Here is a 26,861-nt window from a genome sequence, read left to right as displayed (position 1 = left end):
TCCAGTGTGTCCTAATGTTGCAGCCTTTGGCGTTTCTTCTGCTAAACTGTTCACATAATTCTTTTTATCTTCTCTTGCAGATCTTTTAATTAACTTATCTTTCTCTATATAATTACTGAAATAAATTTCTTTAGATCTCCGGGATTTGGCATTTTCAAACATTTTAATCTTATAGGATCCCCTTTAATCAGACAGAGAGTTGTTGTAGAGTGCTCTTCCTCAATGAGTCTTTGGAAGTGTCACAATAATAATAATAATAGTAATGATGATAATAACTTATAAGTTTCTATCATGTCCCCTCATCTTTGTCTGTCAGTTAAACTTTTGCAAACCATAAACACCTTCAACGTTTCCTAATGGGAGCATTCCACAGATCTGTCACCAGCTGGTCACTCATCTCTGATTACTCTCCAGTACCTCCTGATCTCCAAGAAACATAGGTGACAAAATCTGTGCACAGTAGTCAATATGTGGCTGAATCATAGCCTTATAATGAAGGATAATAATTCCCTATCTTTACTTGTTGGCATGGTTTTTCAACATCCAAGTAATCTTTTGAGCTATTTTGCCAGCTTTACCATCATTGTGATACACAGTCAGTAATCTTTTCAACCTGAAGTGCATAACCTTAAATTATGCAACATTAAATTGACAGCCATTATTCTTTGTCCACAATGCCAAATTTTTTTAAATCATCCTGAAGGATATCTTTATTACCTTTTAACTCCATCCCGAGTTTTGCACCACAAACAACTGAATATTTATCATGAAATTATTCCCTTTATTATTAATATACAAATTAAAGAGTAGTTGCCCTAGTACATACTCCTGGACACTCCACCAGTCACTGTCATGCTTTTAGATTCTACTCCATTATATACTTCTTTCTAGTATCTGTCTCTCCCCCCTCCCCCCATCAATCCCACCAGCTTCATATCCATTGCCATTTGCTCCAACTTTTGTGATAGTTTTCTATGTGGTATTTTGCCAGATGATTTTGCAAAGTTCAACAGTATTATGGTGTTGCCATTTCCAGTATCTTTTTCTGTTGTCACTCTACTATAAAATGTGAGTAAATTACTAAGGCAGGATCTACCTTTTACAAAACCATGCTGCCTCCATACAGTATTATATTCCTATCTACCCATTCCTGAATTTTACCTTTAACCATCTTTTCCAATACTTTAACAATCACTGCTGATATACTATTTGGTCTTTAGTTTGCTACTTCTGTTTTGGCCACTGCCTTTATGTAATAGAGCTAATTTAACTTCTTTCTACTCCCTTGCGAAGTTGCCAAAGTTGAGACTTAGATTAAACAACTTCATCAGAGGCACTGCCAGTTCTCTTGCACACTTGTGTAACACATGGGCCTGCATACCATCTGATCCCACTTCTCTAAGTTCTGTCATCAGTATCTGTCTCATCAGCAACTGCAAAATCTCCACATGAATGATACACCTCAGTAGAGTTACTGAGTGACCACTTTTCAAAAGTCTATCACCCAGGTGAGGATATCTCTGTACCTGTAGCAATAACTAGTGTGAGAATTGAAGTTAATGAATCAGAGGTGCTTATTAGTACCTCTGATTCATTGGTAAATTGCAGAATTTAAATGTAAACACTGCTGTAGGTAAATTGCAGAATTTAAATGTAAACACGGCTGTAGGTTTAGCTGGAATATCAGCTCAGGTGTTACGAGAATGTGCAAAGGAATTGTCAGTGCCTCTTACTTGGTTATTTAACTTAAGTTTGAACTCTGGTATGGTCCCTAAGGCAAAATAGTTCCGTTGCATAAAGGTGGCTCTAAGACTGTGGTAGTAAATTACAAACCAATCACCATCTCGATAGTGGTGGCAAAAGTATTGGAAAAGTTGGTTAAGGACAGAATTCAAGAATGGGTGGATCAGAATATGATATCTATAGGTTCCAACATGATTTTGTTAAAGGTCCTGCCTTAGCAATTTATTAACTTTTCATAATAGAGTGACATCCGAGTTGGATAAGGGTAATGGCTACACAGCCGTGATACCGTGATTTTACGAAGGCTTTTGACAGGATATCCCATGGCATACTATTGTGCAAATTAGAACAAGTAGGGATGGATACTAAATTGGTGATATGGATAAGAGAATTGCTCATGGAGAGATACTATCTCTCCAAAGTAGTGTGTATGAAGGAGCAGAATCCAGAATGAAGCAGGTGAGGCCGTTATTGTTTAGTTTGTATATAAATGATATAGGAAATGACTTGAAGAGAGATATTCAGTTGTTTGTTGATGATGCAAAGTTGGGTAGCGCAATAAAATATCAAGCTGATGTTGAGAGTTTGCAGAATGATTTAAATAAGCTGGCAAAATGGGCAAAAGATAAAAGTATGTCAGTTCAATGTGGAAAAATGTAAAGTCATGCATTTTGGTATTAAAAGATTACCAGCTGTGTACCACATTGATGGAACGGTACTCCAAGAGGTTGATGAGGCTAGGGACTGGATGTATTGGTGGATAGGGAGTTTAAATTCAGAGAGCACATTGCTAAGGTGTTCAAGATAGCACATAGGATTACTTGGTTCACTAACATCCAGAGATAGAGGTTATTATTCCTCTTTATAAGGAGTTGATACTTCCACATCAGGATTACTATGCTCAAGTCTGGTCACCTGTATTCTTTGGAGATGAGGAAGTGGTGGAGAGGGTTCAGAGGAGAGTGACTAAGTTGGTGAGTGTAAAAAATGTTCTCTACATTGATAGATTGAGAGTTTGTGGATTACAGAGGTTGGTTGATAGGTGGAGAAGAAGTGAATATGATAGAAACCTTTAAATTACTAAGAGGTTTCTATAAGATTGATGCAGGGGAAATATTTCAGCTATGTGATAGTGACGGAAGAACAAGAGGTCATCCCTGGAAATTAAGAAAGAGTGTGGTTAAGAAGGGTGTGAGAACTAGATTTTTTGCTTGAAGAGTGGTAAATGAATGGAATGAATTGTGACTCAGTTGTTAGTGCTTCGTCTGTTAATGAATTCAAGAAGAGGTATGATAGATATTGTTTTCATAATTTGGGTCTCCCAAGATGAGTCTCCTGACTCCTTGGAGATACCCATATAATAATAATAATACACCTTTGTAAGGTGATCATTTGGCAAATCAACTATTCTGTCATCTTCTACCATCAATATTTATTAAAATCATTCATCCTAAATTGTATTTCTTAAGTTATAAGAAGTATAAGTTATAGGCTACACCAGCAAAACTGAAATCACGTTCATGCAATTGAACAGAACCACATTCCTCTAATAGAAAAAGCTACACCTAGACTTTCAAAATAATGAAACCATGCTAAGAATTTCGGAAACTATAATAATTAGATGTGATAGAAATTCTATAAATGTCCATCGCAGCTACGTGATTTCAGAAAATTTGAAGCTCCACTGTATTCAAATTAATCCAAGATTTCTGCCAACGAACAATGATTGAAACCTTGATGCAACCATAAAAGAAAATTTAGCACAGACTTCACCTTTTCACTTTCCTTCGAATGCTGTTCACACACTGTAAAGCACATTTTTATTATTTTTTTTTTCATTCATTTTTTATGGAAGTCCCATTATGTAACCACAGTATTTATTCCCCTGTTTTTAAAAATTTCTATATATTTTTAAATCTCTACTTTATTTTCTTCTGATAGAAAAAATTTTCCATGCATTTTTTAAATCTAATTTATGCTACAGTTTGGTTTTAAATTCCTCTTGTAATTTATCATTCTTTTACAAGTTTGGTTTCTCTTATAATTTATTATTCCTTTATGAGGTAGGTTTATAGTTTTATATTTATGAATAATGTCTTATCAAATTTATGTTCCAAAAATTTTAAATTTAACAAGACAAGAACACGAATCTCTTCCTCAAGGTTTGTCTGAAAATACATAATTTATGTTATTATACTTTTAAGTTATAGGTAAAAATGGGGCTGCACCTTAACATAGGGAAAACAAAGATTAAGACAACAGCAGCTAGTGGAGAATTGAAGTTTAAAATCAATGATGAAGAAACTGAATCAGTTCAGGATTTCATCTTCCTTGGTTCAAAATTTGGCCGTGATAGCAGATCCACCCCTGAAATCAAGCATAGGATCACTTGGGGCCTTACAGCAATGGTCAGCATGAATAAGATCTGGAAAAGCAAAGATCGCTTAAGTACCAAAAGTAGACTAGTCAGAACTATAGTCTTTTCCATAATGATGTATGAATGTGAGGGCTGACAGAAGAAAAGTTGATGCATTTAAAATGTGCTGCTGATAGAAACTGTTACAAATACCGTGGACAGCCAGGGTGACAGAGAAGTGCTGGAGCTCATAAAACTAGCAACATCACTGGTAGTTAAAATCACTAGACAACTACTAACTTACTTTCGATACCTCATACTTGCCAACTCACTAAAGGAGTCTGTGATGTTGGGAATGGTCAGTGGAACCAGAAGAAGGAGTGCTTCTTGATAGGACAGCATGGAGAACACTTGCCTACAAAGTCACTAAGAGTCGGACATGACTGGAATGGCTAAATCATCATCATCACTTTTAAGTATGGCTAAATATGTCATTTATGTTTTAGTTTTTATTCATATAAATCACAGGAAAAACCAATGTTTCTATATGGGGATGCCCTTTAAGAATACAAGCATTTGTCATATTATATTGATTGTTTCTTTCATATGGTTAGAAAGTAAATTACACTTGCTAAGAAATTCTTGTTTAATTCTTTACTCAAGTGTAAGCAAACCAATACACTTTAATATACTCTTTACACATTAATGTACATGTTAATGCATAACAATATACATATCCAAAAGGAAGTGTGTTGTGCATTATGGGATACTAAGGCAATCGATATGAAGTCATCGGCCTCTACATACAAGTAGTGAAGATGCTCCACAGTTGTGAAGATATTTCATGCATAAATTTTATTTGCTTACACTTTGATAAAGGATTCGGCAAGAATACAATTTCTTGCAAGTATAATTTATGTTGTTACCAATTGATAAAACTTTTAATTGTATGATAAATATTATTTCATATAAAATTTTTCACCCTAAGTATCAAGGGCGTCTTTAGTTTGAATGGATTGAAATTTAATCAATAGCAAATGTTACAAAAAATTAAACATTTCAAATGTGAAAGTGAAGTTATGTGTCAGCTTTGAGTAACACAGTGCAAATACACTAAGTTTCTAATGATCTGTGAGAGTGGGGAATTGAGACAAGATGGTCAGGAGCACTGTCTCACGGTCTATTGAGATTATGCCAATATAACAAAGCTTTGCAGCTCTGTATAATCATTCTCTGAGGAAACGGCTTTTATGTAGGATGTCTCTTTTCTGAAGAACCTCATGTTTAGAGGCAACAGCAAATTCTGCATTACTAGAATGTTCCATCTCTTTGGGTTTAATGTAATTTTGATGTTCCTTGTGACTTGCAGCTGCAGAACTATCCTGTGTGCCAAATAATAACAAACATGGTTGTTGATTGTGGGATGAATCTGCTTATTTGCTGTTATGCTCAAATGCAGTCGACTCTCACTATAGCAAACTCATAGGGACTTTTTTGTAGGAATTTTTTGTTATAGTGGATAATTTGCTATAGTGAATTTCTTTTAGCATACCTCCTGACAGTGGTACTTTGGAGTGGACATTTCAGCGGTTTGAGGTGTGGGTTAGTGGTGTTTTTATAGTGAGAGTCAGCTGTAGTTCATAGCTTGTATAGTATGTCATCTGTTAATTTTATAGCATTGTCAGTTAACATTTTACTCATCACAAACAACTACACAATGATAAATATCTTTCAGCTAATTTAAGATGGCTTTCACATTTGGTGGTCAGCAGACAACTGCTCAGTCAACAGGATTTACATTTGGTCAGCCACAGCAGCAGCAATCAAGAGGTTTTACATTTGGAACATCAACAACACCAAGTTCAGGTAACATAAATTTTTTTGCATATTTTTCAAAATAATAAAAAGCAATTTTGTAACTGCCTTTATTAAGAATTTCTTCATAAATCTGGTATCATGTTTTTTATTATTATATTGCAAATTTAATGTTTATATGGTTTCACATTTGCAGCTGGTCTCTCTCTCCCGCCATCCTAAATAAATTCTCTTTTCATTTCTCTCACTAATCCTTGATTTTTTTATTTACTTTGTAAATACCCATCTTTCTTCTAATGTTCTAACTTCTTATATAGTTCAGTTTTTTGCATTCTTTAATCTCTTTAGAATCTCATTTTACTTCCTGTATTTCAAAATAATAAAAAGCAATTTTGTAACTGCCTTTATTAAGAATTTCTTCATAAATCTGGTATCATGTTTTTTATTATTATATTGCAAATTTAATATTCATATGGTTTCACATTTGCTGCCAGTCGCTCTCTCTCTCTCTCTCTCTCCCTCCATCCTAAATAAATTCTTTTTTCATTTCTCTCACTAATCCTTGATTTTTTTATTTACTTTGTAAATACCCATCTTTCTTCTAATGTTCTAACTTCTTATATAGTTCAGTTTTTTGCATTCTTTGATCTCTTTAGAATCTCATTTTACTTCCTATATTTCTAAATAATAAAAAGCAATTTTGTAACTGCCTTCATTAAGAATTTCTTCATAAATCTGGTATCATGTTTTTTATTATTATATTGCAAATTTAATGTTCATATGGTTTCACATTTGCAGCCGGTCTCTCTCTCTCCCCCTCCATCCTAAATAAATTCTTTTTTCATTTCTCTCACTAATCCTTGATTTTTTTATTTACTTTGTAAATACCCATCTTTCTTCTAATGTTTTAACTTCTTATATAGTTCAGTTTTTTGCATTCTTTAATCTCTTAAGAATCTCATTTTACTTCCTGTATTTTACTTTAATTCTTTTTTACAGTCCATGTTTATGAACCATATAATAGAGAGCAGGTATGTCGTCTTTTTTTGTTTGGTGCCCTTTTAATTGTTCCACAGATTTTCTGAACTTTCTTTATTTGTTCATCTATATCTTTATTGTTTAGATATGTTATTATGCAACTTAAATAATTAAACTGTGTCACCTGTTCTATTATTTATTTTCTATGACTATTTTTGATCTAACATGATCTCAACCTTTAAATGCCATGACTTTTTGCTTCTTTTGTGAAATTTTTAAATTGTATTGTTGACCTATTTTGTTTAATTCCTAACTGATTTTTGAAGGTCATCTTCATTGTTTATAATATAATCTGATAATCTGCATACAGCAGTATTGATAGCATGTTGATAAAGTTCTTCTGGTTAAATGTATATACCTTTTGTTTTATTATTGTTTTCCATATTTTAATAGTTTGATCAATATATATATATATATATATATATATATTGAATAGAGTTTGAGATAAACTACATCCCTGTCTTTAGATGTCACACCTTTTCGCTACTTGTATATGAGAAATATGATTTCTGCATTACTTCAATTCAACCTTGGTTGGTATCTCTTCTTGGTCTGGCTCCCACTGATGGCATTAATACTCATCTTTATTTCCTGGAGAGTAGAGAGGTTCTACTCAGTGGCAGGTTTTTGCTTGTCACTGGGTGGAACCACTGCTGAGTTTCCTGTCTCCTGGGGTGATTCAATTCAAGAGCAATGAGTTTAGTAGTGATTCTTTAGTGTCACTCACTGAGATTTAGAGTGATCTTCTCCATCACTCAGAGTTTTTGGAGAGGTATCCCTGCACTTAAACATACCTCAGTAAAGGTTGAAACCAGTCTGGGTAGCAGTAGTGGAACTTCCCATAAGGCAAAACATTATACACACCTGAAAAGATGTATGCTTTGCATTATGGGATACTAAGGCAATTAATGTGAAGGCCTTTATATACAAGTATACTAGTCATGAAGATACTTCATGTGCAAACTTTCTTTGCTTTTGCTTGGATAAAAGATTAAACAAGAATATAATTTTTTGGTATATTTAATTTAAATTACACCTTAATTTCAATCTCTTCTGTTGTTTTATTACCTAATTGTAACTTTATTTTTGTGTCTTTATATAAACTTTGTATAGCTTGTACCAGATGTAGTGGGTATCCTTCTTTTTTCATTATACTCCATAATTTTTCTCTTTGCATTTTGCCAAGAGATTTTTCATAATCTATGAAGGCCAAATGAATGTACAGATTGTTCTCATATCTTTTTTTTTTTTAAATTTTTTTATTCGATAATTTGGTTTAAATCGTGAATATTGCTTATAGATGATCTTCATTTCTGAAACCATTTTGTTCTTCTGAGAGTAGATTGTCTGCAATATTTTAAGTATTTTATCCAAAATTTTACTGTATATTTTACAACTTGCATTTATTAAACTTATTCATCTGTAATTTTCACTATCATCTCTATTTCCTTTTTTAAATATAGATATAAACACGGCTTTTGAACAATCTGATGGAACCTCAGTTTATTACAATAATTATTAACTTTAAGATTCAGCAAAAACATTCAGGGAAAAGATGGAGTAGCCATAGTATTAAACACTAAATATGAGGATAAAAAATAGTGATATGAGCAAATATCAGAATGGGGAACTGGACAATGAGACTTATTTGTGCTTACTGTCCCACAGAAGGCTCTACCAAAGAAGAAATGGAGAAATTTTTTGAGGCATTAAAAAAGGCAGCTGGCTCAATGAAAAAGGAAAAGTTGGTCCTTGTTGGAGATCTTAACCCTTTAACTGCTGATTTTATATTCTACTGACATTGTCCCATGTGCTGAATTAATTTTGCAAAAAGTTTATAAATAAAATCGATTAAAATTCTTATTGAAGTAAGAAGTCCGGACAGCATCATACATTCTTGATATACATTTGTTCACTCACAAAAATGGCAATAATGGTGTTTTATAAAATTTGCATAATCAAGGGGTATCCACTTGATTAAGCAAATTACACACATTAATTTATGTAGAATCACCAGGATCTTCTTCATCTGAAGTACACAATTCTCGCCATCTACTGCCCTCCATCACAACTAGTATTTTTTGTCTGTAAATTTGTGTGTTCTGAAGGGCCGATTTGTCTGTATGCAGGATGAAAAACCCAAGTTTCCAGGAGGGAAAAACCCTGCTACCTCCTGTATGAGATCGACTAACTCACCTTCGATTGAAAAAGTCCATATATAAAGATTCCTCCCATCACGACGCGAATCAAACTTAGGCCTTTTCCAATCGAAGGGCGCAATGTACAGTTGTTCTTCCAATTGTGCTATAGAGGTGCTTAATATAATTAGTTGCCAGTTCAAATTTTTCTCTTTAGATGTCATACAAGGACAGAAACCCAAGTCAAATAAACTTCAATCGAGTTAACTCGATCGTAGCAAGATCGCCATTTTTTTCCACACTCAAGTTAACTCGACCGTAGCAGTTAAAGGATTAAACAGAAGAGTAGGAAATGATTACATATAGAAATGTTTTGGGAAAATTTGGAGAAAAGCACAAAGCTAATAATAATGGTAAATACCTGCTGGATCGAAAGTTCAGGACACGAACTCGTTATTACTGACACAAATTTCAAACATAAAAATGTGCACAAATTCACATGGAGAGAAGATGCAAGAAATAAGTCTCATTGACCATGTTATAGTTGATAGTGATGTTTTACCACTGGTTCAGGACACAAGAGTATACAGAGGATTTGAAATAAGAAGTGATCACTATTTAGTTTTGTGCAGGATAAAATTGAATTTCATATTGAAATGAAAAATATGTAAGAAAGTTTTAGAACGAATCAAGGCTGTGAGCAGCTTTCAGAGGTGAACTGTAGACTGAAATACACAAACATTATTGAAGAAAAATGAAAGAGTTTGAAAACAAGAACCAAACCTTGGAGATTGAATAGCAAATCCTGAAGAAAATTGATTTATTCAGCCAGGTAGGCATGGTGGACTCAGGAAGTTAGAGGCAGTGAAGGAAAAGAAGAAAGCTTATCAAAAGTTTGCAAATAAGTCAGCCAGTTTGTGCTCTTAGAGAATACATAGAAAAATCTAAGAAAGCGAAGCACTGTGTAAAACTGGCTAAGTCATGGGCAGGAAGGTGGCAAAATATTCTGGAGACTATTGAACAAGCTTAGAAATGGAAGGAAGAGTACTGGAAAAGGAATTAGGGATGATAAAGGTGGCATAAACTGAAGATAGTTATTCTAGATGTCTAGAGTAATTACTTTGGAAGACTGCTAAATGAAACAAGCAGTGTCAGCATGATAGTAGAAATCCCATCCCAGCTGGAATGCAGTCAGGAATACATATTCTTACTTGAAGGAGAAAAAAAAGCCATCAAAAGCCTGAAATGTGGAAAGGTAGTAGGAGTAGATGATATTCGACCAGAAAGCCTGCATTGCATAATTCAGAAGGCCTGGTCAGAGGGTTGAATTCCAGATGATTGGAGCAGAGCTCTCGTAGTACTCATCTATAAAAATGGGAAATAAACTGAATGCAAGAATTACAGAAGTATTTCCCTATTGAGTGTTCCTGGTATACTTGAGAAACAGCTAAGAAAAATTGTGGTAGGGAAGCTTGGTGAAAAACAAGCTGGATTCATGCAAATAGAGGTTGTCATGATCAGATTTTCACTTCAAGGCAAATAATTGAGAAATCTTAGGAAGTAACCAGGATTTGTATTTAAGGTTTGTTGATTTGGAAAAGGCATATGACAAGATGCCAAGAGGAAAGCTCTTCAAAATGTTAGTTATGTGATGTAAATGGGATGTTAATCAAGCAATAAAGCAATACATAGTCTCTATTTAAGCTGTAAGCAGTTAGATTTGAAGGAGGTACAGAAGTACAGGACTTGAACTAAAATCATGTCTGCAGCTAGAGTGTGCACATTATCTCCATTATTAATCATTATCTGTATGGATCATTAGAAAGGAAAGTGGTATTAAATCTGATATCAAAATTGGTGAAAGATTAGTGGAATGAACATGTGCCATCAATGGCAGTATCACATTAAAAATGAGGATATTAAGGAAGATTGTTAGCATTCAAGAATGTATTAGTAGAGCTAATCTCAGATAATATGGTCACTTAAACAGAATGGGAAAGGAAAGATTAGCAAAACAAGTGTTCTTTGTCAGGTTGGCAGGGAGGAGACTCAGAGGAAGACCAATAGGTAGATAAATTGATACAATAAAAAGTGCCTTAAAAGACAGAAATATAAGATCTGATAATATCGGAATCTTGATAAATAACAGATTAATTTGGAGGAAAATTGTTGATCAGAAGTTAGTACTACATGAAAAAGTTGCAAAGTTACACCATTACTATCATGATTATCCTGTACACCAGTGCTTCCTAAACTTATGGATGTAAAGGCCCCCTTGAAAAATTAAAATATTTCAACTCCACCATCGGAAAAATAAAATTGTTATACAGACATATATTATTATAATATTTATAATATGTAAGCTTTTTTGTGCTTCTTATCAATATACCTTTGAGATAAAACTTTAGAATAAGTATATCAATTTGTGAATCAACACCAATGTGTGATTTTTTTCCATCAAAATATAAAAAATAACAAAAAAGAAATAATAAATAATAAAAATTAAATATGTTTCTTTTAAGATTAAAAAAAGAACTACTTGATCTTAAAACATTTTAAATTTGTTTTCTGTTTTTTGGTTACCTTTTTTGCTTCTTTTAGCTCTTTTAATCTAATCGGATCTATATTAATATTGATTTCTTCATTGTTATATTCTATTAATAAATTTGGTTCATACAATAAATTCTTATAACATTCTATGCATTGTTTCTCTTGTATTATGTTGATTTGTTTTATACCTCTTCATTGTTTAATTTTTAACATGTCTTGTCTTACATGTAAATCTTCTATTTTATTAATAAATAAATCTATCTCATGAATCTTAGTAAGCTTTCTTTAGTATTGTTTTAATATATTTTTTCTCTCTTCTTTGTTTGCTTTTGAAGGAATGATTTGTTATGCTACTTGTTTTTCTTTCATTGCATTTTCTATATATGTGTTCAAAAGTTTTAACGTGTTTCTCTTTTCGGAAACTGCCTCATGAATTATCTTTATTAAGGTTTTCCATTTGTCTTGTATATCATCATTAATTTTGACTTCTTTTAGATAATTAATGTAATAATTGATAATGCATTTTAATGCATTTTTTCTTTCTTTTCTAATAGATACTTTGTATACTTGTTTTATTTCTTTTATTTTCTTATTTACTTTTCTCCATTTTGTTAGTATTTCTGTTTTAGAAACTGTTGATAATGATCTGAAAAAAATTTTCTTTTTCTCTGTAAACATGTACATCCTTAAATCTAGAGCTAGTGTCTGATTAGTGATGATATATTCAATTATAGATCTTGTTTCTCTACTATTCCAAGTATTTATTTATTTTTATTTTTGAAAATAAAAAAGTATTTAATGTTAGTGGTTAAAACTGTTGAAATTAGCTTGCATACAGTATCTCTTGTCATCTAACTTATATTTACAAACTCATATGAAGAAATGTACCACGTATATGAAACTAGTTGAGAATTATAACTAGTTCTCAGATATACTAATAGTTTATCTGAGAATTAGTTACATAGTTCATATATTGAAGTTCATTTTGTCTCTTTATAAGGCCTTGATAAGACCTCACTTGGACTGTTGTGTGCTGGTCTGGTCTCCTGGTTTCTGTGGTGATTCTGATACAGTGGAGAGAGTGCAAAGGAGAGCATCAAAAATGATATCAGGATTTTGGAATACTGATTATGAAGACAGATTGAGAATATGTAGACTGCACACACTAGCAAACAGGAGAAAGGGGTGATATGATTGAGACTTACAAAATTCTGAAAAAGTCATACAGGATTTCATTTGATGGAATTTTTCATTTGATGGAGAGCAAAAGAAGAGGTCATCCTTGGAAGCAGAGAATGAATGCTGCTAAGACGGGGGTGAGGACTAGATTTTTCTCACATAGCGTGTTGTGTGATTGGAATGGATTGCCATTGGATGTTGTGTGTGCATGCAGTATGAATGAATTCAAGAACAAGTGACAGCTGGTGCATGTAGTATGTAGCCTCCCTCGACCAGTCTCTGACTTCCTGGAGGTCTTATTAATAATATATTCACACGTGTGAATGAGTTTAAGAGAAAAGGTGTGACAGCTAATGTGGGTCATATGTGGCCTCTCTCACTGAGTCTTTGACTCCTTGGAGGTCTAATAATAATAATAATATTGAACCTGTAAAAGATATGGCTGGCTATTCACAGAACTGCTTAAATGGAATCCTACTTTTCAAAAAGTGATGTCCATTATTCATTATTTTTATTCAGTGAGTGAGTACTGAGCCTTGCAACATGTTTTGTAGGCCATCATAACCTAGTCCCTCCATGAATATAATATACTCACAATGTGAGTTATGTTGATTTTTTTTATGTGCCATATTTTTGTTTCTCAATGATTTTGATAGGATAGGACTACAACAAATTGGATCTCTTTAGATTAGCTCCATGATATTTGTTTCTGGGTCCAGTGCCCAAATTTGAATTGGGCAGTAGAATGCTTGAACAGTAATGATAAGGCAGTGGGTGAAAGTGGGGATGAGCTAGCACCATTGAGTGGTTAGATGGCGGTGAACGGTAAGATAGCAGGTGTGCAAAGTAGTAAAAATGCAATTGGCATAAATGGCACTGAGAAAGTAATTGAAGAGATGAAAGTGGAGTAAATAAAGATGAGGCAAGAGATTAAATGCAGTTTGATATCAGAAATGATACCGAGGAGAATTACAGATTTTCATGGAAATGTGAGGAAGAATGGGACAGAAGATTTGAAAGCAATATCAAATAATTCAAAAGTAGCAGTGTATGAGGATTTGATGATTATAGGTGTGATGAGTGAAAAGGCTTACAAAGTTTATTTTCCAGGAGGTAGAATGAGTGGGGTAATTGAAGCAGTGGATAAAAGGAATAATACACGAACAAGAGAGAGTTTGTAGGAGTAATTTGCACAAATGGTTTGATTGGTAATAAGGAGAATATCAGAGGTTATTAAGGAGAGTGAAAAATAACAGTGTGGTAGATAAGGTAGTCAGAAAGGAGTTTATTTTGAGTGTGTGGGATGGATTTGAGGGACGGATATCGCTGTATAGAAGAGATGGGCTACATTTAAATATATTTGGTGTGAGTCATTTGGAGACCTTATTGTAGCAAGAGAAAATTACAATTGAAGTGAATGGAAGACCTGAGGAAGCAAGAGATCTTATGGAAGAGCAGGAGAGTTTGCAAATGGAGAAGTGAGTGGTATAAGTGAAGAGAAGGATCACAAGATGGAAATGAGGAGAGCCATGGTGGACAGGGAGAACTGCGTGAGAAGTTTAGATGATTGTTTCAGGAGTAGATGTGCAAGTGTGCAAGAAAGGAATAAGATAGTCAAGGATGCTTGGGTGATATTTAGGTCTTGCAAGGGGGTGTAATATCAGTGTGATGATAGGAGTCATATCCAAGAAGTGGGGTTAGTGAGACTTGTTATAGAAACAGAAATCAGGTAGTATGTATGTTTACAAATGTTAGAAGTATAAAAAACAAGGGGAATGAAATTGTAGCATTAATAGTTTATTTGCCCAAAAATTGTTGGAATAAGTGAGACATGGTTCAACAAGGATGACATTGTGACAGGGATATAGATGGAAGGATGTGTAGTCTTTTGTGAAGATGGACAAGACGAAAAGGGAGGAGGATTCCTATTGATGATGGCAGAGAAGTTGTGCCCATCTGCAGGAAGCAAATAGTAATGGTGGTTTTGAAGCAGTATAGTGTGAAGTGGAGGTGGACAGGATGAGATGTTTAGTAGGGTGTTGCTATAGTCCTGGTCATGTGGAAGGCAGTAAGAAGGAAATGTCTAGACAAATTAGTCTGACTAATAAGAAAAAGGGTGATCATTATAGTAATATAGACTGGAATGAAGAGATGGCATCTGAAACCAAAGGGAATGTATTTCTTGAGTTTTTGAGGGACACTATCTTAGGCATAACCAAGGTTACACAAAGATTTGAGGGCCTTGGATTTAATTATCTTGACAGAAGATGTTGTAAATGAATGATCATATCTTCTGCCAGTTGAAGTGACGAAGTGATCACTTGGGTGATGGTCAGCCATATCTGGACTTTTGTGAGTCCAGGATGTTATGACACTCAGGAGGCAGCGATATTATGGAATGAGGAATTGGATGGGAAGGCAATCAGTGGTTCCTACCTCAGGAACTGTTTGGCAGAGGCAGTGATTCAGTGTATTCCAAAGGTCAGGAAATTAAATAATGCAGGTGTAAAATGGATGACTAGAGAGGTCAAGCATGCAATCTAGAAGAAAATCATTGTTGAGGCAGCACAAGATGAGTGGCAATGATCAATTACATGAGGAGTATGAAGAGCAAGTAAGGAAGGTAACTTGTTTGGTAAAGGTGTTGAAAGTTTATTTTTCACTAGGTTAGACTATAATAAATTTAGTTTAATCCTTTATCCCAGTGAGAGCAAACAAAGTTTGTGCCTGAAAATATCTTCAGGACTGAATATAGTGTTGTACTATCTTACCTGGGTAAGTAGTACAACACCAGGCAACTCGTAGCAAAGGTGGAGCAAGCTACCAACATTCCTGTCCCAGTATCTCCCATAATGCAAAACACATCTCCTTGTAGAAGTGTATACTGTTATGCATTAAGGGATTGGCCACTACCCAGACTAGTTTCGACCTTTATTGAGGTCTCTTCAGTGGGAGCCATGCCCAGAGTTGGAGATACCAGGCAGAAGCAGTAGCAAGGTCAAACCAGAATGGCTGTACTTGTGAATTCACAAGTACAGCAATTCTAGTCTTGCAGACCATGCTCTGGATACACGCCACAGAATACGGTGGAAGAAAGCTACAGTAATACACCGTAGCAAATACAAATTCGAAAGACTATTTATGGAATCAGCCTCAGCCCTAAGAAATTCTCCAAACCTCAACAAATTTGGTTGTATGTGACTGTCCCAAATTTGGGAGGCTTACATCAGCAGACCTTCAGCCCAACGGCCAAGAACACCTACTTAGCCCGCTAGAGGGTACCATCAGGACTTTTAGGAGAACAATAGCTTCATCTCTTCATTCCCAGTTACTGTATTTGTAGTGCCTACGTGCACGTGCCTTTTTTTGTAAGTTCCTTTAGAAGATGGCAACGTGACGTTGCTGAAATATCGGAAAATATTTATTAAAGTATAATTTAATTTATATCCTTAACTACATTGTTCATTTCCTTAAGTGTTTTAATAATGCATAACCAACGTATAAGCCTATATTCCATTTAATAATAAATCAGAGGACACTCTTATATAGACACCTCTTATTACTATTAAGTTAATTCTTATCAGTCCATCTATAATGTATCTCCTAGATTACAAAAGGAATATACACCAAAAGATGGAAAAACTTAAAGAGGCTATGTGTCGCACACTCATCCAAAGGTCCTGCACTAAAGTCCCTATGTTTTTCCTTTCATCTTGGGCCTTAGGCTTCCGTCTGGAGAGTCATGCTTCGGGGGGCGTTTTGGCGGGCTTTGGACTGCAATTTTTCTGGTACTCAAAAAGCTCAGGCAAGAGGTTTCAATATACAGGCTTGAAGATCTCTCTGTGGCTTTTGGCTTCGGTTGACCTCCCGCAGGAAAGAGACATCCGACTGACACTGCCTCGGGTATTTACATCGGCTGTTCTCTCGTCATTCCCATTCTTCTCCTCTGGCATGAGTTCACTCTAACTTCCAGTTTTCTGGATCCTACTTCTGGAACTTCTACTTCTAACTGCCAATATTTCTGCCTCTAACTGCCGACTCCCTGGTTCTCTGCTGACCACGATGTTTGTCTCTGTCCCTTTTTATTTCATGTTCTCCAGGACCTTGCACAAAGGGTTGTAAGCAGTGGTGAACTATAAGAGGCTCACGCAAGCCCTTTGTTAAATTTTTCTCAAATTTGCGAGCCCCTTGTTCCTCTTGTTTAATAATCTTGTAGAACTAGAAAATACCACTGTGGAATGCATATGTGCTACTTTAAATTCATATGGATTTTCTGATAACTATATAAAAAACCATTTCATTGCATTTTGTTCTGATGGAGCTAGTGAAATGTTAGGAAACAAACCAGGTGTTGCAATCAAACTTCTACAAAAATTTCCCAACGTTGTGATTTGGCATTGTGCTCATCGTTTACACTTAGCATTAGACAATTCGATAAAAAACATTAATGAAATAAATCATTTTGAAATATTTATGGATAAATTATATGCTTTTTATCATCAATCACCAAAAAATCAATGAGAATTAAATACGATTGCAAAAGACCTTGGTATTGAAATTTTAAAGATTGGCCGTGTGTTTGGACCATGATGGGCAGCTTGCAGTTAACGAATGGCTCTTATTTTATGGAGAAATTACCAGATTTATGCAAGCATTTTGCATCGAATGACAAATATAAGGGCTTTTTAAACCGACTTCTCAATTTGGAATTTTTAAAAGATCTAGCATTAATGATTGATATCCTACAGGAACTCCTTGACCTTCTATTAAGACTGACCTGTTCTTTCTTCTCCTCCATGCACTCCTTTAATCCTATCTTGTCAGGCTGCTGAAACTTGCCGATCTCTTTGACACTAACCTTTGAAGGTGTTTATACGCAGAGCTCACAAACAACTTTCTCATACCCTTAAATCATAAACAACTTTCTTATGCCCTTATATAAAGCTATTATACAAAGTTCTGGTGGCAAAGCATTGCCTTTGTTTTTGACATTCTAGAAATTTTTGTTAAAGCAGTAAGTAGTCAATTCCCATAGGGTTATTTACATTAATGTATATCTCTATATATTTTATTTAGCATAAAATATATAGAGATATACAAGGTTATTTTTGTAACAATCTCATGAGACTTGACCTCTGTAAAAATCGATGAAAAGCGCTTTGGTATTTCCAAGCTACATTGAGTTTTACAATACTATATATTGGGGAGGATATAGTAGAGGTTTGAAATGAGCAGTTCATTAAACTATTCCATCCTTGTGAAAGTAACATAATCCAGAACTTAAGAGCAATTGAAATGGGAGAGGAACCACTAATGGTTGAGTGAACAGGAGGTAAATGAGAAATTGAGTAAATTTGATGTCAACAAGGCCATGGGACTTGATTGTATATCACTGTGTGTTGGGGAATATTCTAGGGATTGAACAACAGCTTTCCTTATCTTGCGAGTCTTAGATTGGTTCAAGTTCCAATGAAGTGGACAGAAGACAAAATTATTTCATTTCATAAAGGACGTGATAAGACCAAGGCTTTAAATTATAGGTCAATCTACTTGTCTGGAATTGGGGGTTCAAGGTGCTGGAGAAGCTAGGGAGGACAAGGATTCAGAGCTGAGTTGACAACAACATGCTGTCCATCTCTTTGATGGACAGAATAGGTTTCCCAAAGGAAGATTGTATTTTTAGCAACCTGCTTACTTATTATAACAAGGTGATGAATACATTGGACACAGAGGGATGCATATAAAGTAGTATATTTAGATTTTGCAAATGTTCAATAGATTGCTACATGACAAGCTAGTAATTAGCAATTGGAACAGATGGGGTTGAATGGTAGATTAGTGCATTGAATTGGTGATTGGCTATCTGATAGATATCAGCAGGTTGTGTATGTGGGTGTGATATCCAAAAAGAGAAAAGTCACTAGAGGGTGTGCCTCAGGGGTCTGTTTTGGGTCATTGTTTAATTTATTCAGTTTAATGTAGCAAAGTGTAAGGTTTTAAAATTTGAGAAGCAAAGATGGGATGTGGAGTATAGGATCTAAGAGGAGATGAAAGATCTGGGGATTGTGGTGGGACTAGAAATTTTGGGGACATTTTGTTAAGATTATGAGGATAACACCGTAAATTATGGCAATATGCAGAGAATACTGACAATGCTGAAGTAAGGATGTTATGATTCCATTGTACAAGGCTTTGATCAGGCCACACATGGATCACTGCATAGATTTGGTTGTCTTGTTTTCAAAAGGATGATGAATTGTTGGAGAGGATTCAAACATGATTGACTAAGTCAGTTTCTGATCTCTGGAATGTGGAGTATGAGGACACATTGAGAAAATGCAAATTGCAGAGCCTAGTGGACAGAAGGGGCATGATCGAGATACATAAGTTGATGTGGTGAAAGTGTGAGTTCAGAGGCAGTGAATGCATTTAAGTCAAGATATGATGAGCTGTGCATGTGAGAATGAGCCCTTCTGGGTCTCTTGACTCCATGGAGGTTTGATGATGATAATATCATCATATAAAGTAAAAAACATACAATACTCTATAGGAGGCAACATGGTTTTGTGAAGCATAAGTCTTGACTTGTGAAATTTATTCTTTCCATAATAAAATGACAAATGAGTTGGAATAAAGACTACACTGTGTTTCTGTTAGATCTATCATTCATAAAGTAGCTGTGAAAAGTAGGTTCATCAGAAAAGTAGTTTGAATGTTTCCTAGGATTGAGTAGCCAAATATAAAATATCATCCTGATTAAATGTAAATTTGTAATGCATTTGACAGGATTGTCATAATTAATTTCCTGATTAGTACCCATAAGGGGTGTACTGGTTACTATAATTAAGTACACGATTAAGTTTACATTATTAATCTCCTATCAACAATATTTCTTCCAAATTAGTCTGTTTGTTGGCATTCTGATGCTGTCATGTCAAATATTTGTCTTCTAGAGTACTTCTTGTTGAAGCAAATAGATCTTGATCTTCCTGTGGGTCCTTTTTCTGCCATCTTAACATCAAACATCTGTTTTGCTAACCTTTTCTCTTCCATTTTATTTAAGTGACCAGTACCTTAAATTAGTTTTGTTCACTCATTATTGATGCTAACATTGTCAAGTTCCTTCTTAACATCTTTATTTTTAATGTGGTACTGCCATTGATGCTATCTGTTCACTCTCCTAATTTTTCTCAGTAACTCCCATATTTGTGGTCTTCAGTCTTTCATCAGTTGCTTTATTTCTGACCATACTGTTAGATCCATTAATTAAAACTGGTTGAACACTGTCTTGTGTACTGCTAATTTAGTGTTTTGGCTTTTTTCGCTCTTATTCCATATAAATTTATTCAGGTGTCTCCTCACCATACCAGCTTTGCTTATTCTCAGTCGATTTCCATATTTAATTTGCCATCTTCGCTAAAAATGGTGCCTAAATATCTGAAATATTTTGTTACTAACTGTAGGTTCTTCATTGAGAAAGCAGCTAAACTGTGTTCTTTCTTGCCAGTTTTCTTAGCATTGTTGAAAGTTTTTTCACTTTGTTATACTATAAATTAATGATGCCAAGAAATTATATTTTTGGTTTAACCTTTATCCAAGTGTAAGCAAATAGTGTTTGCATATGAAGTATCTTCATGACTGAACTAATTGTATATAGAGGCTAATGACTTCACATCAGCCTTAGTATCCTATGATGCAAAGCACACGTGCACGCGCTATTGGCCCTTCCCATATGCATTATGGGAAGGGCCACTATCCAGACCAGTTTCAACCTTTACTTAGATATGTTTGAGTGCAGGGAGACCTCTCCAAAAACTCTGAGTGATCTACAAGATCACTCTAAATCTCACTGAGTGATCCTAAAGGATCACTACCAAACTCATTTGAATCAGTACAAAGTAGCTGACCTGTATCCCTCCAGAATAAGAAACTAAACAGTTGATCAGTTGATAAAATTTTAACAGTTGATCAGTAACTTTAGCATACCATGTAGGTTATAGTGCAGCTTGTTTCTTTGTATATATGTGCATACTCCAGATGATGACCTTAATGTTAAGATCAAAACATCGAGTTTTTATTTTGGTTTATATTAAACTAAAGTTTTAGTCTAACTTAGTAGTTTCCATAATTTTCATGTTGTATTCTGATCACCATGTAAGCATGAAGGAAAGGAATATATAATAGTACTTGAAATGTGGAAAGGAAATTTCCACATTTCAAGGAAGGAAAGGAAATGCTAAAAATGTCAAATTCCTTTTAGCATTTAGGAAATTTTGAGCCAAGATTAAGATGGTGCTGTTGCTTAAGCAGAATTGGGTGAGAAAGATTTTGAAAACTAATGTTTGTTTGATGTCAAAGTGGGGAACCCAGAGAAAGACTAAAATCGAAGAGCACTGAGAACTGCATTTAAGTGTTGCATTTCTTAGTGCCTTATAAGATTAAAATAAAACAATATTATAATGTAAACAAATAACAGATTTATTTGGAATAAACAGGGATAGCATGCTAGTAATATCAGAAACTTGATCTATAGTACTATGTCTACTGTATGATTGTTTATTGCAGGATACACTATCCCTCAAGGGCTGCAGTGTCCCATCCTTCTGTTGAGGTACATGTCAGGGATTTGATTTGTTTAGTTTCTAAGTTTATGAGAAAACTGTGTGTTTCCACATGGTCTCATTATGCAAGTTTTTTGTACCGCATCATGATTACCATATTTTTCCGTGTATAAGATACTTTTTTTCTAAAATTTTTAGACCAAAAATTGGAGGTCGTCTTATACACGAGGGAGGGGGAACCGGTTGAGAGACCCGTTGTTGCCGTGCCGAAACTGCCAGTACCTTGTCTCTGCGAAGAGGCTTCTGCCAATCACTAGGTGTTAACTCTTTCGATTGACATCATTAATGGCTGATTCTGAACTTGCCCACCAACAAGTCTGCAACTCATTAATGCATTACCTTGCCCCACGTTGGTGGGGCAAGGTAATGCATTAACAATATTTTAAGCACTATCCCATAAAAATGTCTGAAAATAAAACGATTGTCATATTCTTCAAAATTCAAGTTAATTCATTAATTACGCAAAAGAACATGGAAATAAAGCTTCATAGAGACAGTTTGAGCCTCTCTCTGACTGAGCATATGATTTGACAGTGGAGATGTTTAAAATATTGATTTCTTGTTCGAAATTTTGGATTAAAAAAAGTAGGGTTCGTCATATGCATGGAAAAATACGGTAATTTCCACTATTTATTAGTTTGGAAATTGAAATGGACCAATGATTTAACCCACAATTTTAGATAGGTCATTAGAAATAGCTAGTCTTGAATGAAGTGGATTCAGAACTGATGAATTAAAAGTAGCATCACTTAGTACACTACTGGCTGATGATGATGATGAAATAATTAAAAGAAGTTCCATTATGTTCCAAAGGTGAAGTAAATTTGTTTTAACTTCCCATTGCTTTTAAAAATATGAATTAATTTAATATCTGGCAGGTTGCTCATGAAAAGTAAGCTTATAGTAAACCTTCATTGTAGCAAACTTGTATTGATCAAAATAATTGTTATAATCAAAGGTTTTCTATAGCTAGGTTTCCTTCAAAGTAACATTGGTGCTAGGACTTTTGATAGTTTTTTTTTTTATAGTGAATAAATGTGCTATAATAGTAGTAACTTATTGTTAGAGTTGACTGCATAGCTAGATAATTAACCACGCTACTGGCTAGGACATATATATACGTCCACATTACCATGGATGCGAAGTGCATATTAAAATGGTAATACCATTAATATTACATTGAAATTTATGATGGATACGAAGCTTTTGAGGATACGTATTTGATCTTTAATGGCCGGTAAGGTGGTTAAAATTGAATAGATGAATACACGTTAATATAAACATATGTTCAGAACAAAACATAGCAATACTCTTCCTTTTGAATTTTACTTATAATAAGTTTTTAATTTTAACTAATAGCTGGTTATATTATTGTTCTTTCCTTTCCTTCATGCTTACATGGTGATCAGAATAAATAATGAAAATTATGGAAATAAATACTGCATTAGAGTAAAACTTTAGTTTTAATATAAACCAAAATAAACACTCGACGTTTCAACCTTCACATTATGGTCATCATCTGGAGTACACACACACATATACGGAGGCTGTTCGATAATTTATGACTATATTTATACAGAAAACAGATTACCTTTAATCGTCATCATTTACATGGTCTTTTTCGAAGTAACTACCATGAGACGCGATGCATTTGTCCCAATATTGCGTCCACTTCTTAAGCACATGTGAAAGTCCATTTTTTGAGAGTTCTTTCAAAACCGCCTCCGCAGCTTTTACACATGCTTTGTTGCTTTCAAAATGGCAGCCTCTTAGTGGTTTCTTGAGCTGAGGAAACAGCCAGAAATCGCACGGTGCCAGATCAGGACTGTATGGAGGGTGTGGTAGGATATCTATCTTGTTCTTCTGCAAATCGTCCACTACACCACCAGCAGTATGTGGCCTTGCATTATTGTGGTGCAATAAGAAGCCATTCTTCAGCAATGGACGCTTCCTTTTGATGTGCTGTACCATTGTCCGTAAAACATCTGCATATGAGCCATTTACAGTATTCCCGGGTTCTACAGCATGTTGGTAAACAATGCCTTCGTAGTTAAAAAAACATTATAGTCATAACTTTACCAGCCGATTTTACAGTTTTTGCTTTCTTCAGGGTAGGCGAAGACTGGGTAGGCGCCAGCTGTTTTACGGACAATGTACCATTGTCCGTAAAACAGCTGGCGTACTGTAATTCTGCGATCCTCCTTGATGATAATCGTTGCTGTGTTGATCATTGTCTCTGTGATGGACGTTGAAGGTCTTCCCTCATGTTCAAGATCTTCCACATTTTGCCTTCCTTCCTTAAAAGTTTTATGCCAGCGAAAAACACTTGACCTCAACATTGCTTCATCGTGGAAAGCTTCGCGTATCATGTTAAAAGTGTCCGATGCCGATTTTTGCAAACGCACACCAAATTTAATCGCATAACGCTGTTCCAAGGGCGCTTCCATTTCGACGACTGGTCGCGGCTCGTAGGTGTGCCGAAACAAGCTTGCATTTAGTCATGTGACACTCTGGCACATCAGCCCGTATACGCCATCTATCAACCTCTTTTGTTAATACAGACAGCAACATTTCTTTATTCCACAGAAATTAATATTGTGATGAGTGGTTTCACGACAGTAAAATTAGTCTTATTACTTATTGAACAGCCCTCGTATACATACACACACACACACACACACACACACACACACACACACATAAAGAAACGAGCTGCACTACAATCTACATGGTATGTTAAAGTTACTGATCAACCATTAAAATTATCGGTTTTAATGGTTTTAATCTTGTGATTCTAATCCACAATGGTATAACTTATGATTTAATGCTTTGTCACACATATTGATGAATTTAAGAGAAATTAACACTATTAAGTTAATTTTGCAATAAAATTTTGTTTTATTCATTCCTCAGGTTTTACATTTGGATCACCAACAACATCTGCACCTTCTGGTTTTGGAAGTTCAACATTTTCTCCTGCAACATTTGGTACACCTGGATTTTCTTTTGGTAATACTGCAACCTCGCAACCATCAGCAACACCAGCTTTCACTTTTGGTGCTCCCGTGACTACTGCTATGACTACTGTTCCAACTTCAGGATTTACCTTTGGACCGCCAACAACATCCGCTCCTGGTAGCTCAGGATTCTCCTTTGGAACACCACAAGCATTTAGTAGTGGTTTTTCATTTGCTACTCCTCCTAAGACAACTTCAACTATCTCTTCAAGTGGATTTGCATTTAATCCACCAATATCTATGCCATCATCTGGTAATACCGCATCTTTTACATTGGGTGGAAACACTGCATCAGCTCCATCCAGCACATTTGGTACATCAGCTCCATCCAGCACATTTGGTACATCAGCTCCATCTAGCACATTTGGTACATCAGCTCCATCTAGCACATTTGGCACGTCAGCTCCATCTAGCACATTTGGCACGTCAGCTCCATCTAGCACATTTGGCACGTCAGCTCCATCTAGCACATTTGGCACATCAGCTCCATCCAGCACATTTGGCACGTCAGCTCCATCCAGCACATTTGGCACGTCAGCTCCATCCAGCACATTCGGCACATCAGCATTTAGTTTTGGAGGATCTGCTACTCCTGCTGTTACTTCTACTGCTGTTACCACTAACTCTACTGTTATTGTTTCACCTACTCCAAGTACTACTGCTATAGGAAATTTTTCTTTTGGTGGAAGCAGTGGAGGAGGTATTATATTTTATTTGTATTAATAATTGGTGTGTGTGTGTGCATGTGTGCCTTGTGGATGGATATATGCATTTATAGGTGGTTGGCAGAAAAATTATATACTCTATTTAGTGATATCACGTAAATATATGTTATTTTGATATTAGTTAACAGCAATAGCTGTGAATTATGGTTTTGATTATTCCTTGCTTCTGTGATAGATAATGGAATCTTTGTGGATATATCTTTTGGGAGGAGAAGGCTTATAAACAGGTGAGATAGCTGGCCTCATACAGAAGTGCAGGTTTTTTCATTCTAGAAAAACATGCAAACCAGCTGGAAAACACAACTTACAGACATAATGCATTCATTTCAATGCTTAAGGTGATTTTGTGTAACTTGAAAAATGACTGAATTCTATAAACTGTTAAGAACAGTTCACCCACCAGTTCTCAGGTAATTGAGGAATAGCAACATCATTGTCTCTCTCTTTCAAGAGGAAATTTGATTCTGAGAATTATATTGCAGAGATGTCGTCATCATCATCATCATCAAATTCCTGCCATGTACCCTCAAGGGGTGTACAGGATATGACAGTACTACATGAAAAAATTACATCATTACTAACTTCCTATCTACAATTTTCCTCCAAATCAGTCTGTTACTTGTCAAGACTCCAACATTATCAGATCTTATATTTCTATCGTCTAAGGCACTTTGTACCGTATCAATCCACCCATATCTTGGTCTTCCTCTGGGTCATTTTCCTGCCAACCTAGCAGAGAACACTTGTTTTGCTAATCTTTCCTCTCCCATTCTGTTTAAGTGACCATACCACCTGAGATTAGCTCTGCTAATGCATTCCTGGATGCTGACAATGTCAAGTTCTTTCCTAATATCCTCATTTTTAATATGATATTGCCATTGATGCCATCTGTTCACGCCTCTAATCTTTCTCAGGACTCTCATATCTGCGGTCTCTAGTCTTTGGTCAAGTGTTTTACTTCTGACCCAGCTCTCAGATCCATAAGTTAAAACTGGTTTGAACACTGTCTTGTATACAGCTAATTTAGTGTTCCGACTAATTTCTATCTTATTCCATATGAATTTATTCAATTGACTTCCCACCACGAATATGCTGTGGGGAGTCTATTCACCTGAAATAGACAACAGAACCAGCTTTGCTGATACTGTTGTCTATTTCTATATTTAATTTACCATCTTCAGTAAAAATCGTGCCTAAGTAGCTGAAATGTTTTACTTGTTCCACAGGTTCTCCATTCACAACACAGTTGACATTTTCACTGATTCTGCCTATTTTCATTGTCTTTGTCTTTTTATTGCTGACCTTCATACCATATCTATTACAACAGCTATTCAATTTAGTCAGAGAATCTTGCAGACTTGTAGCGGATTTATTTAGAAGTATAACATCATCGCATAAAGCAAAGAGCTGACATTAACATCTCCAATTTTGATATCAGGTTTAATATCACTTTCCTTCATAATGTGATCCATATAGATAATGAATAACAGAGGGGATAATGTACATCCTTGTCTCACACCAGATTTAACATTAAACCATCTTCCTGTACTTCCTTCAATTCTAACTGCTGACTTACAACTCAAATAAAGACTAAGTATTGCTCGATATAATGCCCCATTGACACCATATAACTGCACGGTATTGAATAGCTTCTCTCTTGGCACCTTGTCATATGCCTT

General features: G+C 35.1%; 1 protein-coding gene across 2 annotated transcripts in view; it reads left to right on the top strand.

Annotated features, from left to right (window-relative positions):
- The window catches only part of LOC150101179 (uncharacterized), a 155,807-nt gene that overhangs the window by 22,126 nt on the left and 106,820 nt on the right, over positions 1-26,861 (top strand). For both annotated transcript variants that reach the window (XM_090401504.1, XM_090401505.1), the window contains exons 2-3: positions 5,835-5,965; positions 24,354-25,157. In XM_090401504.1, the coding sequence (XP_090257630.1) occupies positions 5,845-5,965; positions 24,354-25,157 (925 nt within the window). In that variant the 5' untranslated portion in view covers positions 5,835-5,844. The remainder of the gene's footprint in view (positions 1-5,834; positions 5,966-24,353; positions 25,158-26,861) is intronic.

Source organism: Typopeltis vanoorti, chromosome 12 (assembly GCF_054136105.1).
Source record: "Typopeltis vanoorti isolate ZY-2024b chromosome 12, IOZ_Tvanoo_1.0, whole genome shotgun sequence".
NCBI lineage: Eukaryota > Metazoa > Arthropoda > Arachnida > Uropygi > Thelyphonidae > Typopeltis > Typopeltis vanoorti.
The sequence above is the reverse complement of the archived record's forward strand: the minus strand, read 5'-3'. Positions and strand labels throughout refer to the sequence as shown.